Source organism: Ciona robusta, chromosome 12, assembly GCF_009617815.1.
Source record: "Ciona robusta chromosome 12, ASM961781v2".
Classification (NCBI taxonomy): domain Eukaryota; kingdom Metazoa; phylum Chordata; class Ascidiacea; order Phlebobranchia; family Cionidae; genus Ciona; species Ciona robusta.
Genome location: NC_143246.1, coordinates 2,055,601 through 2,073,810, shown reverse-complemented (window position 1 = coordinate 2,073,810; position 18,210 = coordinate 2,055,601). Strand labels below are relative to the sequence as shown.

Here is an 18,210-nt window from a genome sequence, read left to right as displayed (position 1 = left end):
AATACTAAACAATAGCAATACTACTTAACTTAAACTCTTGTAGAAGAAACCACGGCCTACTAGAGATACGTATAACTATACTTAAAGAACATATTTGCACGTGGTTATAAAGAAAAAAAAGACGATGTATGGTTAGTTTGTATTGTAGATGTACATATAGTGGGGTGGGGTAAGATGGGACACCTTTATCACATAATATCGAAATGTCCTGATCGTGTTTTAAATAATTAACAACGCTTTACGGGAGTCATGATGATACGATTTTGTAATTCCTTAAATGTTCTTAGTTTACTACCAAACGGGAAAATAGAATTAAAAGGTGTCCCATCTTTCCCCACCCTACTATATAACAACTACCGTTGCCCCGCCACGCGAGAATAAACAAGTTCCATTCATTCATTCTAGCTTTATTTGGTTTGGTTTTACGGCATAATCTTTTAATATGTTGATACAACGTATATGGTCTATAAATAGCGAACGTTCAATTTACAGGAATCTCCTACAAGAAAAATAACGACCAACACAATACATGTAACTGTGCTTAATGTTGAACAAAGAAATATCTGCGCGGAAATGTATTGTGGAAAAACGACAGTGCAGATATTTCTATTTAATCAAGTCTGCTTTACTCAAATACAAGAAATGTACAAAATTAAAACGAAAAACGAATCCTGTTTCAGAAAAACATGAAAAATTTTCAAAAACTTAAACAACACAGGCTTATCTAAACGGATATTTCTCAATAAAAGTCTCGAAAATTTCCACCTAGATTCAATATTATGTAAAACGTGAAAATTCCGTCTAAAAACCCCAAATACCAGGAAAAAAACGCAGTGATATTATAACAGTATTTTTTGGCATATCTGGTATTTAAAAACATTTATTTTATAACCAAAAAAAGACTTTTTAAATACCAGTCGAAACGCTAGAGAAAAATTAAGTTTTGTTTACCAGATAAGCCGAAAAAACCGTAATTCACATTACACCTGGCGGCAGAAGTAACAAACATCTTAATATTGCGATACTAATTAATCCGAAACTGCTGCTACCGCTACAGGTTCAGTTTTTTCAGTGATTTGCGAAGCGGGGGCGTGCGCAACTTCGTATGAAGTATCATTGTCGTCCGCTGCCGGCTTCCGTATATAATGCGGCGATTTTTTCCCTCGAACTACGTCATCGTCGATACAAACACCAATGATGTCACTTCCTGGTACGTCATACATCGGGTCGAGCAGAAGTTGTTCCTGTAAATTTTCGAATTTTTTATAAAAATATTTTTTTATATATATTTAAATAAAGTAAATAATTTTCGTTTTTTTATAAGACCATGATTTTTTAAATGTTTAATTAGGTAAATTTGTTGAGTTTTTTTTTATTAAAATATGTTACTTTTTATATAAAGTAATTATTTTGAGTTTTTTTATAAAAAAAAACTTTTTTTATGTTTTACAGTAATCTGTTGAAATATAATAAAAAAAAAGCAGTTTATTGTAAGATGGGACATGTTTCATTTCCTTTCTCATCCCAACTTTATAAAACGGGAAAGTCTCTTTACAAATCTACATTTTTCCTCTAAAAATATGAATTTTTTAAATGTTTAAAAAAACTAATTCGATTTATATAAAAATATTTCATTTTTGCGAAAAAAAACAGAAAGTTTGTCCACTCACCATTATAGACCTCAAACCCCTGGCTCCAGTTTTTCGTTCCAAAGCCAAGTCAGCGATGGCACGTAATGCAGATGGTGTAATGGCAAGATCAGACTTGTCCATGTTAAACAATGCCTGTAAATATGATTAAAAAAAAAACTTAATTATTTTTGCATGTTAAGGCAAAGACAGTCGTTAAAACATGGGTGTTCTGTTTCATACACCTCGTGTCTGCTTATGCGGTACTATGTATATAACTTTGTGGGTCAATATATAATTTATCAACAAAACTTTTATTTATATTAAAATTTCATATTTGGTTACTTTATAAGAAGACACTCATGTTATAACTTGACAGTGAGTATGAGGTGTATGAATACACCATGTGTGTCTGGTGTATAAGAAGACACCCACGTTATAACTCGACATTGAACATGAGGTGTATGAATACACCATGTGTGTCTGGTGTATAAGAAGACACCCACGTTATAACTCGACAGTGAGCATGAGGTGTATGAATACACCATGTCTGTCTGGTGTATAAGAATACACCCATGTTATAACTCGACAGTGAGTATGAGGTGTATGAATACACCATGTGTGTCTGGTGTATAAGAATACACCCATGTTATAACTCAACAGTGAGCATGAGGTGTATGAATACACCATGTGTGTCTGGTGTATAAGAATACACACATGTTATAACTCGACAGTGAGCATGAGGTGTATAAATACACCATGTGTGTCTGGTGTATAAGAAGACACCTACGTTATAACTCGACAGTAAGCATAAGTGTATTATAAAAACAAAAAGACAGCCATGTTATAAGTTTATAACTGGACAGTGAGCATGGGGTGTATGAATACACCATGTGTGTCTGGTGTATAAGAAGACACCAATGTTATAACTCGGCAGCGAGCATAAGGTTAACATACCTCAAACTGAGGAACCACAGCATTCCTTGGTTCCGTTAATATTTTAGTAAGATGTTCATTTGATAAACTATGCAGAGGAACGGTGATGGGAAGCCTTCCCACAAATTCTGGTATCATCCCGAATTCAACTAAATCACTGTAAAGAAATATTGTGTACTTGTTATTAAAGGGTATTTGGTATAAAAAAACACCGGATATCAAACTAATCATCCGAAATACACTAAGTTTTTTCATACCAGATAAACCGTTGAAAGATTATTTACATTATGCCTGGTAGCAAAAGTAACAGAATAGTAATTGTTAGTATTTTGTGAATGGTAGGGTATTCAGACAGTTTTTGGGTAATGAGGCCAATTCCATCTTTGGTCCCATAGTGTGGCACACAGGGGGCCTCACCCACATGGAATAGGACCTATATAAAATATCAACCAGCATACATGAATGAATGAATGAATGTAACATACTTTATCCTTGTTTGGCCGGAAAACGACAGGAAAACGACATTCGTTATCACACATGTTTAACACCTCGTGCCAGCTTACGAGTTACCATGTATGTTACTTTGTGGGTGATTATTTTTTTTGGAATTTTTCATTTTTTTTATGTGTGGCTAATAATTTGGACAACCCATTATGACCACTGGGTTGAAAAAATTGCTGTTAAGTGTCTTGCCCAAGGACACATGCGCCCATAACGATAGCGGCGATGAGCCTTGAACCCATTACCTCTGGGTTACAGGCAGGCGCGCTAACTAATTTGTTACGGTGCCGTACACACCTTGCTTCTGTATGTTTCAACAATTCATCCCTTTCTTTGTTTTCTTCGATAGCTGATTTTAAAAGTTGTTGCTCAAAACCCAAGGTCTGTTTAAAAATTTCATCTTTTTTCGTTGTTGATGTTTTGGAATGAAGGCTAAATCCTAGAGACTGTTTCAATGGAAATTAGGTTCATTAACGTTATAATAAAAGCGATTTTTAACCAGAAAAATATGAATATATTTCATCCAATAGGTGTTTTTCTGACTTTTATTCAAAAAAATATATCATAAAAAAATCTGGAATTTTATTTACTACCAAAATAGTTTTAATTTAATTAAAAATTTCAAAAAAACAAATATATTTAAAAAAATTTGCTTTTGTTATTAAACACCTTCAATTCTTAATGAATAGTTTAATAGCAAGTAGCAACTCACAAAAATGTATTTTATAGTTAATAATAAAAACACAAAAAAAAACACAAACAAAAACTCACTTTTTCATTCATTCTCCTTGAAATGAATTTTTCGAGTCCGTTAAAAGCACCGGACGCAACAAATAAGATGTTCGTGGTATCCACGACAACTGAATCTCCGCGTAATTTACGAGAGTTTCGCTCGGGTACATTTACCACGGTCCCCTCCAACATTTTTAACAAACCCTGGAATAAAGTCAAATATTTTAATTTTTTTATATAGTTTTGTGGGGTAAGATGGATAAGCTTACCGTTAGCTCATATTATCATTTTCTAATCAAGAATAATAATTAACAACGGTCTTTTAGAGTTTTAAAAATATGGGTATATAATTCTATAAATATTCTTTGTTTAACCAACCACTAGTAGTAACTGAGAAATATATTTTTCGCCTAAATGGCATTGTCAGTCTCTGCAAAAGAAGCGTATAAAAATATAGCAAAGTAATAGAAACTCCGTTTCACTGGCCAACATAGCTGTGCACTTTCATTATCTGCTTGTCCAGTTCCAAAGAAGGCTGAAGTATTCAAAAGATATATAGATGACATTTTATTCATATCGTTTGGAGATGGTATCACTGCGGAAATCGAGTCGACCCAAACTTTTTAAAGGTATGGCTTTTAACTTACATTCCGTAAAACGAATATGAAGGAATGTGGCGGTCGTGTTGAATTTCTGGATGTGGACCATGTCATTTACCCAATGTCACCATTTAATTTCATCACTCGCAATTACACAAAAGCCACTGCGTCACAACGACTGTATCTACACCGTTCCTCACATCACCCGCGAGCCACCTTCAGATCTATTTTGTTTTCAGAGGCTCTTCAACTGTGACGACTTAGTCAAAGATACAGTGATTTCAGTGACAGTTTGCGCCCACTTGAATCTAAGGCGTTCGCATCATGCTTCCCAAAAGATTTAGTCACCGATGTTCTAAGACAAGCTAAAACTTGGAAACATCAGTTCAACACGTCTTCAGATACCAAGGAACATCCCACAATAATGGTTTGGGCTACGAGCTTCCCACACCTAGTCAAATTATCAGATAAGGAGAGGCAATTGCAGCCCAAGGCTTTCGTTACTTATAGAAAACCACCGAACCTCCAAAATATATTGACTAACTACAGGCGTTTTGCGCATGGGAAGGATCATTTTAAATCTACCGGTTCATATCCATGTGACCACTGTGCCCTTTGTGGCATGCACGGCCAGCACAAAACGAGCATGGTCGCCCCCAACCCGCAACTTTCTACGCCACGAGGTACGGTACCTCTACACAAACCCTCAACTGCAAATGCTACGGCATATACGTGGCCACTTGCAAATTTTGTGATAATCAATATGTAGGCCAAACCAAGAATAAATTCTCTACCCGCTGGACGGCGCGCAGGAGCGTGTGGAGATCATTTGATGCTACCGAGGTCAATGACGGGACGGCACTCCTTCATCATTATGTGTGCAGGCACCCAACCATATTCGCCAGAAAACCGCCAATAGCAGAATGTTATAATGTCACGTTCGTGGAACAGCCACCGGCGAATCTGCTAGATGTTTGCCAGGACAAGTCGTACCACAAAATTTTGGCCAACATTAATATCAAGAAGATGATACTAACTCGTATCAAATAGTTTTCCACTATTTTGCCTTTTGTTTTTCGCTTTTGATCGCGTTTTACTTTCCTTGTCTTTTTGTCTAGCTTACACCTTTCTGCTTTCCTCTGTTTGTCCAGCGTGCCTCTCCTGTTCTGTTGTTTTTAATGTTCGTAGATGCAGGTGTTTGTGTTCCTTGGTTTTCTCCATTCCATTACTTTGCTATATTTTTATACGCTTCTTTTGCAGAGACTGACGATGCCATTTAAGCGAAATATATTTCTCAATTAATAACTAGTGACTGGACTTGATTTTTGTTGGTTACCTTTTCCTAGCACCAGATCATTAGAAACAATTTAAATGACAGATAAAAAAAAAAAAATAAATAAAAAACGATAGAAACAATAAAATATTAGAAAAAAATAATCCACAGAAAAAAAAAAAATAATAGTAAATAAAACGCTGCAAGTGCTCAATAAACCACTGACCTGCTGTACACCCTCCCCTCCAACATCTCGTAGTTGGTGGATTCCCGGCACGCTGCTTATTTTATCAACTTCGTCAAGAAAAACAATCCCTGTGTGATGTCATAATGTTATATGATGTCACAATGCAAGACTCTGTTTTTTTTTATTGAAGACAATGGACACTGTTTTTTTGGCACTATTTTTTTTGAACACTTTTTTTTTGAACATTGTTTTTGGACACTGTTTTTTTGGCACTATTTTTTTGAACAATTTTTTTTTAAACATTGTATTTTGGACACTGTTTGTTTTAAACACTGTTTTTTCTTATGATATTTTTTTATTGGACACTGTTTTTTTGCAAGACGCCATTGGTCTTAGGATTTAGGCCAGAATTGACCCATTACCCCCAAAAAATGGGTGAGATTCTATTTTATGTGGGTGAGGTCCCGCAGCGTGGCAAGCCATGGGGCCTAGAATTTAGGCTGTACCTTTTTTCCTTCGGATAAAACTCTTTAAGGAAATTCACTACGTTTTTCTAACCAGATAAGAAGACAGTATCATAGAAATATACCACCAATGGTTCTTAGTTCTTACCCTGTTCAGCTCTTTCGACATGACCCCCTGCGTCTTGTAACAATTTAGCGATCACTGATTCAATGTCCTCCCCCACGTACCCGGCTTGTGTAAGCGTCGTGCAGTCACATATCGCGAACGGGACATCAAGACATCGCGCTAACGTTTGTGCCAGTAATGTCTTCCCTGAAAGTAGAAAGAGTTAAAATAATTATATATACATATTTTTTAACTTGAAAAACTTTTAACAGAATATTTTTTGTCCGACGAAAAACTTATTTTTAAATATATTAATGTAAAAGTGAGAAAAAACAACATTTATATTTTTTCTATGGGGGGGAGAGATAGTTTTAGCATGTGTTGTGTAGCCTATGATTAGAAAATTAGATTAGAAACTTATGATACACATGACAGCATGTACATAGAAAAGTAGGGTTTATAAATATTCCGAGTTCGCAAAAATTCATAGAATAAAAAGTATTAGAACAGTTGTTTTAGTGTTCTGGTATGGTATTATTTCACTTTATGAATTTAATAATAATTAGATCTTTGTTCTAATATTTTAACAGATTCATTTGCTTGGCTTTATCATATATATATATATATATTGAAAAAATAATAAAAATAACAATCCCTTTTAGTTATCTCTTCGATTACGGTAGCGAATTAAAAATATTTCAAACTAAAAGACAGAATATAGTTAAAAAACAACCATCGTTAAAACAAGCTTACAGTAAAAACTTATTTACATTTAATTGGAAGAAAATAAGCGCTAATGTTCACTATTCAAATCGCATTTTTGCCGTTTAAAAACCCAGAATTATGTGGTGTTTGCCAGCAATAGCCTTAGGGTGAAGTTATATAACAATTATTTATGTGTTTGTTGTAAAAAGGTGTGTATTAGATGGAAAATCAACTTTCAGTAGGAGAAAAGGAAAAATTTAAATTTATTAACACACTGTGCTATAAATATTTTTACTTTAAACCTGTAAAAATGTATTTAAAAACGAAAGCACAGGAAAACAGTGTTTATTTTGCATTATCAAATTATGTTTATCTTTTTTTTATACTAAAACTTATTTTTTATATTATATATATCAATATCATACCTATATAGTAGGATGAGGGAAGATGGGACACCTTTTCATTCTATTTTCTCGTACATTTTGGTAGTAAACAAAGAACATTTAAAGAATTATAAAACCTTGTCCTTGCGACTTTAATAGACCATTGTTATTTGTTTAAAACACGACCAGGATATTTAGATATTTTGTGCTAAAAGTGTCCCATCTTCCCCCACCCCACTATATACACCAGAAAGCATGTCACAAAGATTTAAATATAGTCTGGTGGGTTAAAGTATATACCATAAGCTCATAAACCTATATTTCCTGATTAAATTTTCCATACATGGTATATGTGCTAACAATATATCTATCTTACTCCACAATGTATATTATACACAATACTGAGACGGGACACTTTTAGCACATCATACCCAAATATCTTGATCGAATTGTAAATGAATATTATATGGGAGTCGTAAAGATACGGTTTTATAATTTTTTGAATGTTCATTGTTTGTTTTTTGAATGTGCTTTGTAAAAATAATACAAGAAAATAGAATAAAAACATAGAACTCAATCAGGATATTAGGATATTATCTGCTAAAGGTATCCCATCCTACCCCACAGTACAATATATACAGTGGCGCAGCCAGAAAAAAATAAGGGGGGGAGGTTTAATCAAAAAAATTGAAATTTTTTTTTAAATTCTTTTTTAAAATATTTTTTTTGGGGTTTAAAAGGGGGGGTCGCGACCCCCTAAACCCCCCCTTGCTGCGCCACTGTATAAATACATAATTTTTTTAGTTTTTATTTTTACCTGAACCAGTAGGTCCCAGCATAACAATGTTGCTTTTCTCGAGGGTAATCGGGGACGACTCATCTTCCAGGTTTTTCATTTTACCCGCATCATTCTTCGTAGAAGTTGCTGACTCGTCACGTCCATGACTCGGTACTTTGTGGGGCATTCCCGCGATATGTAATACATCTGTTAAAAAAAATCAGTTAAAAATATTTTTCATAAAAATACATTTCCTAAAAATTGTTGTCAAAAAATGTTAGTTTTAAGTATAGTAGGGTGGGGAAAGATGGGACGCAATTTATTCTATTTTCTCGTTCTATTTGTGGTAAACAAAGAATATTTAAAGAATTATAAAAGTATTCTAACGACTCTTATAAACCGTTGTTAACTGTTTAAAACATGATCAGGATATTTGGATGTAATGCACCAAAGGTGTCCTGTCTTCCCCCAGCCTACTATGCATTAAGACTAAGGACAAACTGTATATATAACAGACAAGTATTCACAAAATTAATTTCATTCTGGGCACATTTATGAAACTGCCAAAATTTTGACCAAATATTTTCGAGTAACCTTGTTTAGACTGTACTTGCAAATGTTTTAAACATCTATATAATGCTTTCATATACTACCTTGATCAAACACACATACATTTTAGAGAGAAAAACAAAGTGTTTCTGTATTCAGGATAGTAAGCAGACTCCGGAGCAAAAAAAAAGAAAAACACAATTACTAAAAAAATCTGTAAAAAATTAAAATTTGACTGTTCACGTGGACATGTATGCCTCTGATTTGGATATTTTCTTAAGGTGACCATGTATATAGCTTTGTTATTGAGGTACAATATAGTCTTTCAAAGCTGAATAACTATACAGGCAATCAGTGGCGCAGCCAGGGGGGAAGGGATTAGGGGGTCGCGACCCTCCCTCTTTTAAACCAAAAAAAATGTAAAAAATAATTAAAAAAAAAAAATTTTTTGAAAACTTTTTGATTAAAATCCCCCTTATTTTTTTTCTGGCTGAGCCACTGCAGGCAATACTGGTTTCACTTGCTCAACTGTAAGAATAAGCCTATGCTGTACTATGTGCTTGCATAGGTTACATTGCTACATCAGGGTATACCATACTATGGGACTTAAGATTTATGCCTAAAAAACAGATTTTCCTAAACAAACTTAACCTCATTAGCTGTTAAATTCACTGATTAATGCAGTGCAAAAAATCTGGGGTGTGCCTGCCTACCGTGCCACCCCATGTTTGGTGCCTATGCATATTACACTACCATGTTGTTCTTTGCTTCCTTTGTTGATAACTGCTATATCTTCACTTGAAGTCTTGTACTTTTCATACAAATAATCTGCCTCAAACAATAAGAAACATCAGCTACTGGCTAAGCTGTAATTACTTTTTTTGGAATCTGGAGTGACATTGTTAAAATACATAGTTGTCAAACATGGGTAACATTATTGAATGTTGTGGTACATGTAAATAACATACTTTGGCTCTGCTTGTTAATATAGTGTAGAAGCTGGTACAAGTTTAAAGTTGGGGTAATATAACAGATGTTTTAACCTATTTCATACACGTGCCTCCAGAAAAGTCTAATGGCAGTGCTTCTAGGTTACCATTTAATTTGGTTAGGTCAGTGGTTCACAAAGCCTTTTGACTTTTATTAAAACTCAAATTATTTAATTTCATGTTTACAAAAAGAGTAGTTTTGCAATTTGGTCGGAACAGCTTTGCTATTTATTTTACAGTTATATTATCTATCTTTTAGTTGCTTTACTTTCTTTATATTAATTTTTTTTGCTCTCGCGTACAAAATCTTAGGCACCTAACATGGGTATGCAAGGTATGCCTAATATACCCTGAAAATAAATCGGTGTACTTATGTGTGCCCAGTTTAAAAGAATAAACAATTTAATATCGTATCTTACAAACATGTCTTAAAATAAACACTATACAGTGGTGATAGTACAATGATTAGTCTATTTCTTAAAAAAGGCTAATAATATGACAAGAAAAATTTGTTTACGCTTACGCCGGCATAAACTTTTTTTAAAACCATTGAATAGCTTGATTTTAAAAAGCAGTATGATAGCAATCGCGCTTGAGTATGAGGGTACAGACTTTGAACATGGGCATGGAACTTCAATAATATTTACAAGAATCTGTTCAATAACAAGACAACACTGATTACCGTACGTATGAGTGTCATAACCTAAAACTTTCTGATAAAAACTGAGACAAGATAACAGTTATGTTTTATGTTATGATGTAATATGAGACGCAATTTCCGGAAATTGCAAGAGTATATAGTAGGGTAGGGGAAGATGGGACACCTTTTCATTCTATTTTCATGTCCCATTTGGTAGTAAACAAAAAACAAACAGAAAATTATAAAACCGTATCCTTACGACTTCCATAGATCATTGTTAATTGTATAAAACACCATATTATGTGCTAAAGGTGTCTCATATTCCAACACCCTACTATATATTGCTGCTAAACAGATAATGTTATCCTTTATAAATTGAGGTGGCCAGACTTATTTCCTCACCCTAGTTTAAGGATCTAGGGCATTAAAAAGTTATTATGTAATCAAATGTAATAAAGGGGCTATGGTGGTTTATAAGTTTATTTCACTACTTGTATAATCATTATTCGGGTACAGTGGATGACACGCCAGTCTTAACCTAGGGTATACAGGTTCAAGGCACGTTCTGCTACCATTGTGGGCGTATATATCTTGGACAAGACACCAAATGGCTATTGTTCCAACCCAGCGGTTACTAACGGATGTCTAAATTGTCAACCATACATTGCAAGAAAAAAAATCAAAAATTTCAAAACAATCACCCACAAAGTTATATATGTGGTACATCCACAAAGTTACATATAACTTATTAGCTGGCACGAGGTGTATAAATCAGAACACTCAGGTTATAACGACTGTCATTGCCAGCCATCTGAGAACAACAATAAATAAGTTGCCCCGATTCTCTTAAAGCAGCATTTGAAGTAAATTCCTCGTATTTAAACGGTAAATAAACTACCAATCAAAATCCACATCAGTTGATGGGGAGAAAAAATGTGCCAATTGTAGTACTTTACCAGACATTAAACAACTCGTTGCCAAAAAGCCAGCGCATCCGTCGCATTAAATATAACTGATGTAATTAATTGTTTTCGCTTTTTAATAAATGAGCGCCATGTTACATATTGGGGGTAAATCTGATAAGCATCTTTGTTAAAAGGGTAAAGCATACAAAAAAAGTTTAAGAATCACTGATTTAAATCAAACAGTTGAAACAAAAACAAACAACGATAAATCTTACTTCCTGTAAACCCTTGTGTTGACATTAAAGATCAAAAAGTAAACAAAACAACCACCTATGACCAATGTTATGCATACGTAAGTATTTGTTTACCAATAAAAGTATGTAATCAAGTCAATTTTTCCTATCAAATACAAAACTTTTTTATATATGGGTGATGACTGAGACTTTATGGAAAAGCACAACATAGGACCAAATATTTGGGCCACAGTTGTCCAAAAAAAAATCAAAAAAATTTGTTAATCTTTTTCTCAATAATTCTAAAATTTATTTAACATTTTTCCCAATAAATATAAAACTTTTTTAAAATTTTTTCCGAAAAATATTTTATATATATATGGGTAAAGACTGAGGTGCTATAGAAAAGCATATTAAGAGACCAGAGATTTAGGCCAGAGTTGACCCATTAATGTACCCGATACACAGGGTGCTATCGCTTGAACCTTACTAGATGTTGAAGCCTGTCGCTTTGTTAAAAGATATATAGGCTATAAAATAACTTTGTAAATGGGAACGCTTTTAAAACAGGTGTTAAAATGACATATTAGTGTAACTGTTTACCTAAAAAAGGTTTCCTAAAATAGGACTTTAAAAAAAGCAAAAAATTGCAAAAGATGATATGCAAAAAATGCATTTTCTAAAATGTGTTTTAAATTTATATATACCAGACAAACAAGTATTATAGTAGGGAAGGGGAAAATGGGACACCTTTTTATTCTATTTTCTTGTCCAATTTGGTAGAAACTAGAAAGCGTACAATATTTAAAGAATTATGAAACCATTTCCTCTGACTCCCACAGACCTTTTTAGTTGTTTAGAACATGACCAGGATGTTTGGATATTATGTGCCAAAGGTGTCACGTCTCCCCCTATCCTAGTATATATATTTACAGATACAACAGACTATTCAATGTTTAGGAATACAATAGTGAAGATCAAATTACTAATAAACGGTGACATCGGAAATAAGAGAAAATGACAGTTGCTAAGATGATGTATTGCGCATTCATTAATTTAAAGGTAGTTACCGATGTATATGTTAGGAAAACGTGATAACCGCATATAATCATGAAGTCAAAAATCATTATGACATCATAGTACAACACATGACATCACAGAGTGGAAAATTTTAAAAAATTCGCCCACGGCCTCAACAACTCCATAACGCCATTATTTATTTAAATAGGCGATAAATTGAAAATTAATAAATAAATAAAAAAATATATATATCTATATAATATATAATAGCTAAGAAGCATAATATAGCCTATATATATCAATGGATTTAAATTAATTCATTTGTTTTCAAATTTTGAAAGGAAAATATTCTTAATATAAATATATGTATAATATAGGCCTATATTTAATTTCCCTCAAAACAGATTTTAAAGATAAACAAATTAAAATCTATAGCCTTACAATATGTGGCTTGACTTAAAATTAATTTTGGAATTTTGTTTTGTACCATACTATTGTAATATGGCCTAACAAGGACTGAGCCTATGGTTTTGGACAGAGTTGGCACATTACACCTTTTTATATGAAGCTTAACCTATTCCAGTTTTCAATATAAATATATTACAGTTACTTTCATAGGCGTAAAGTTTTACTAAACGTTAGGGTTGCAAAAACCAGAAAAAAAGGAAGTCATGACGCATCGGTATTGACATATTTTAACGAACGTAAACGAAGTTTGTTCGCAGTAATAATGGCGTCTTCGTTTGGTCGAACGTAATTCCTTACGCATTATTAGTATGGAGAAAATCAAAGGGTTGCCAGGCAACCCTGCAACCCCGTAACTTTACGCCAGTGGTTACTTTTGCTACTAGGCATACTGTGAAAAACACAAAATGACATACAAAACTTTGAAAAAAATTAATGTTTTTTTATTTAGCTTAGTAGGCCTACTAGAGTTGTTAAAAAAAATATTTTTAACATCATAGGCCCTACCTTTAAAGATCAAGGTAGCCATCAGTTTTAAAAGATAAACGTTTATGCCGGCGAAAGCATGAACTTTTTTCCTTGTCATATTATTAGCTTTTATTTAGGAAATAGACTGATCATTGTACTATCACCACTATAAAGTGTTTATTTTAGGACATGTTTGTAAAATAGGATATTAAATTGTTTGTGCATTTATACTGGGTACTCATGGGTTCTCTGGTGTATTTTCGGGGTATATTATGCATACTTTGCAAACCCATGTTAGGCGCCTATTTTCAACATATTGGGCCAACACCTCATACTTCTTGGGTGTATGTGTCCTTGGATAAGCAACCTAACAGCAAGAACTGCTCTGACCCAGTGGTTACTAATGGGTTATCCAAATCATTAATCACACATAAAAAAATGAAAAACACAACAAAAATAATCACCCACAAAGTAACGTACATGTAACTCGTAAGCTGGCACGAGGTGTATGAACAGCCGTGTTATAACGACTGTCGTTTTCCAACCATGCGAGGATTAAGCAAGTTACACTCATTCATTCAGTTTATATATAATACCAACAAAGTAACATACATAGTAACTCGTAAGAAATGTATAAACACATAATGGCTGTCGTTTTCCGAAAACGCGAGGATAAAGCAAGTTACATTCATTCATTCACTTTATATATAATACACACAGAGTAACATAGTAAACATACACACCCACATACAATACAAAACACATGAACAAACACCTGCCTTTAAACTATTAGCTTTTAACCTCAAAAGCTGCCAAAACAGTCCATAGTCCAATGTATACACGACATACAGTTCATTACTCACGTCAACAATTTGATATTTAAACTTTAAAACTGGCAATTTTTAACATCAGTTTAATAAAACTCAAATACCTATTTAAAATATTTTGCAAATTTTGCAACGATTTTATATTATTGTTGCCCTACAGTCCTACACAGTTATTATCTTTATTTAAACCATAGAAAATTGACTCAATGTCTGACCAACTGCAACTGGAAACAGCTAAAATATTGTTTTGGTAATAAGAATTAAGAAACAAACGCAACTTTTTTTAAACGCAAGGTTCAGAGATAAATCTAAGTAAGCATTTCTAGCTTGATTGTTGTTTCTGTAATTTTCCATAAGGTAACATTCCAATTGTAACAAACAACCAAAACAAACCATTTTTAAAAATCGTGCTAAGAAACACCAGGCGTTATTTTGGTCGCTTTAATTTGTTTACAAACGTAATTCTGTAAATCCAACTGTTTTTTTCTACCAGATTTTCTTCTAAGCAAAATAGTACATAGCTCTCACAAAAATAAATTTAAAAATATGTAGCTTTTATGGCTCTCTTAGGCCTAAAAGGTTCCTGACTCAAGGCTAAGGGATATTAGTCATATAGTAGTACAGGGAAAGACGGGCCACCTTTAGCACATAATATCAAAATATCCTAATTATGTTTAAAACAATTAACAACGGTATATGTGAGTCGTGAAGATATGATTTTATAATTCTTGGAATGTTCTTTGTGTACTACCAAATGGGACAAAAAATGAATAAAAAAGTGTCCCATCTTCCCCACCCTAGTATACGTTAATAATCACCAGATTAAATTACCTTAGTTATAACACAAGCTACAATATTACCAGTTAGTTAAATTACCTCTTGAAGAATACATATGCGGTCCTTCTGCTTGGCTTGCTGTAGCATTAGGTTGTTTATTAGTTGGTATGTTTTTATATATCCTTTTATAATGGTTGTACACAGCAACTGACAGGACTTTTTTGGCATGACTTTGGCCCACAACGTATTTGTCCAAGAAATCACAAATCTGTAAATGAACATAAATTTATATGACATAGGCTATGGAGAATAAACTAATGCACATTTTTGTGCCTTGCATAAGAACTTGAATACCTTATGCTCACTGTCAAGTTATAACATGGGTGTCTTCTTATACACCAGACACACATGGTGTATTTAAATACCTCATGCTCGCTGTCGAGTTATAACATGGGTGCCTTCTTATACACCAGACAAAACATGGTGTATTCATACACCTCATGCTCACTGCTGAGTTATAACATGGGTGTCTTCTTATACACCAGACGCACATGGTGTATTCATACACCTCATGCTCACTGCTGAGTTATAACATGGGTGTCTTCTTATACACCAGACACACATGGTTATTCATACACCTTATGCTCGCTGTCGAGTTATAACATGGGTGCCTTCTTATACACCAGACAAAACATGGTGTATTCATACAGCTCATGCTCACTGCTGAGTTATAACATGGGTGTCTTCTTATACACCAGACACACATGGTTATTCATACACCTCATGCTCACTATCGAGTTATAACATGGGTGTCTTCTTATACACCAGACAAAACGTGGTGTATTCATACACGAACACCCCATGTTCACTGTTGAGTTATAACATGGGTGTCTCCTTATACACCAGACACACACAGCAACAGGGCAATAGGTTAGTAAAACAGACCAAATTAGAAAGAAAACATCAAAGGAAAGGGAATTAGCAGCAACTCAGTACGTTTTAAAAAGAGGCAAAGGGAAAAACTACTAAAAAATTTCAAATTATTTTAACCATTCATCTTACTTTTCTAGGTGGTGGGGGTGGTTTTTGATCCCAGACAGTTTCAGTTGGGTTGGGGTTCGTTTGGGGTTGTGGGTGACTGTCGAGGGTGAACAAATTGCTGCATTCCGAGTTGGAGCATCGGACAAATCTTGATGAAGCTGAAAATTAATGTTTTGTTGAAAAATACAGTAGCAGCACCAGAGTATAATTTCATGTTTGTGTATTTTATATTATATGTGAGGTGTGGCATAACAAAACATGGCTGTTTAATATTATACTTTATATGAAAAGGGGGGCAAGGCCCCTTAGACCCCCCTAAATACACCTTTGGCCATAATCCTATAAAACTTTAATAAAAATGAATTTAAAGTGCATTTTTCATGTCATATTTTTCATGAAAAGGGGGGTCCAGACTTCCTTGACTTAAATATGCCCCTTGTCATAAGCCCTTAGAATGTTAAAGAAACGAAGCCACTGTAATAGAGGATTCTTACCAACAGTGTCAGTTTTAACACAGGGGCTTCCACAGCTGGGGCAAAGTATCCCAGTGAACTGATTACTCCCTGCACCCCTCTTTCTGCCCCCACTTTTACCTCCGCTTAACCCACTAGAGGATTTCCCTCCAGAACCCTCTTTGGAACCCCCTTTGTCGTTTGAGGATAAAACTGTGGGGTTTTTGTCTTTCGGTGGGGCTTTCGGCGATGTTTCGTCAGTTATATCATCCTCAGGGCCCCCGTCGTTGTTATTATCAGTTGCATAGTTGGCGAAACGAAACACGTATGTAGGTTTACTTAAAAACGAAGAAGTGTCAACAAAATTTGGAAATCTGGAGTTCCGGCCTTCAGAAAAAGAGCTTTGCGATAAATGTCTTCCAGAAATTGCGGCAGGATCTTGGATAATAAGTTTATGAAGATGTGGGGGAGAAGAGACAAGTCTGTTTATGCGCGAATGCAGAGCAGAACATCCACATCTGACTGCCATGTTGGTTTCGTGAGTTTTTAATATTGAGGTAAAAACATATAGAATGCGCTGTCATTTATTAACGAACAATATCACGACTACAACACAAGTTTAAGACTGACCTGAAATGAACGAATAAATAAATTTAACTTGCTTTATCTTAGCTAGCGAGAAACGATAGTCGTTATAACATGGATGTTCTGTTTCATACACCTCTAGTTATGTAACTTTTTATGTGATTGTTTTCTCTATAGATGATAATTTAGACAACCCAATAGTGACTACCAGGTTTGGGCAATAGCAGTTGTCTTGCCCAAAGACACGTAAGCCTACAATGGTAGCAGCAGCCAGTCTTGAACCAGTCACCTCTGGCGTAGAGACAGTCATGCTTACCATTGTGCCACTCCATATCAAATATTTTTGGAAAAGTTAATTTGAAAATATTTAACAGAAACGCTTTCGCATAAAAATAAACTATTAAAAAAAATGTGGGTGCTAGTGAAGACTCGAAGAGTCTTCTTCCCCCCACCTTATTTGCTAACTACTAAACCCTAACTCCTATAACCACTAACCCCCTAACCATCAACACGGAACACCTAACCTAGGGGTTAGTGGTTAGCAAATAAGGTGGGGGGGGGGAAGATTTTTCACTAGCACCAAAATGAGCAAAAGTATATTGGTAATCCTTTAGCTGGTGGCCACCTGAAATTTTGGTTTCAAAATGTTCCTTAGGTCTCACTGATACCCACTGTATAATTTTTTTTTGAAAAAACTCGGGCGTTCGTGTCGAAAATTAACTTTGAAAGTGCGCGAAATCGTGCTGCGTCACCGTATTTTCCACATCAGCCGTTATGAATTAAACCAAGGTTGGATTATTACGTCATAGAATGCGTATTGTTACGTTTGATTCCTACGTTAAAACAGTGGGGAAAAACAAGGCTATACCGTCTTATAACGTATGTAATATACCACTATTGTGACGTAACAGACCGCGATTGTGACGTAATAAATCGTTAACCTTACGCAAATCAGACGAATTACGGT

At 34.4% G+C, this 18,210-nt stretch overlaps 1 protein-coding gene across 1 annotated transcript; it reads right to left on the bottom strand.

Moving 5' to 3' along the window:
- Positions 1-391: 391 nt before the first annotated feature.
- On the bottom strand, positions 392-17,311 carry LOC149726389 (ATP-dependent clpX-like chaperone, mitochondrial). Its single transcript, XM_089890727.1, has 11 exons — positions 16,701-17,311; positions 16,228-16,364; positions 15,265-15,433; positions 8,332-8,499; positions 6,469-6,633; positions 5,896-5,984; positions 3,837-4,001; positions 3,363-3,511; positions 2,586-2,721; positions 1,671-1,784; positions 392-1,244 (listed from the first exon to the last, which is right to left on the bottom strand). The coding sequence occupies exons 1-11, from the start codon at positions 17,185-17,187 to the stop codon at positions 1,029-1,031; spliced, it is 1,995 nt and encodes a 664-aa protein (XP_089746853.1). The 5' UTR covers positions 17,188-17,311; the 3' UTR covers positions 392-1,028.
- Between the last annotated feature and the right edge of the window lie 899 nt (positions 17,312-18,210).

What these genes read in the sequence shown, in the direction of transcription:
- LOC149726389 (XM_089890727.1), bottom strand. Translation starts at nt 17,187, where the DNA reads ATGGCAGTCAGATGTGGATGTTCTGCTCTGCATTCGCGCATAAACAGA. An exon ending in CTGTGGTTCCTCAGTTTGAG is followed by an intron (nt 1,785 to 2,585) that starts GTATGTTAACCT and finishes TCATATTTACAG; the next exon opens with GCATTGTTTAACATGGACAA. An exon ending in GGGGTTTGAGGTCTATAATG is followed by an intron (nt 1,245 to 1,670) that starts GTGAGTGGACAA and finishes GAAAATTTACAG; the next exon opens with GAACAACTTCTGCTCGACCC.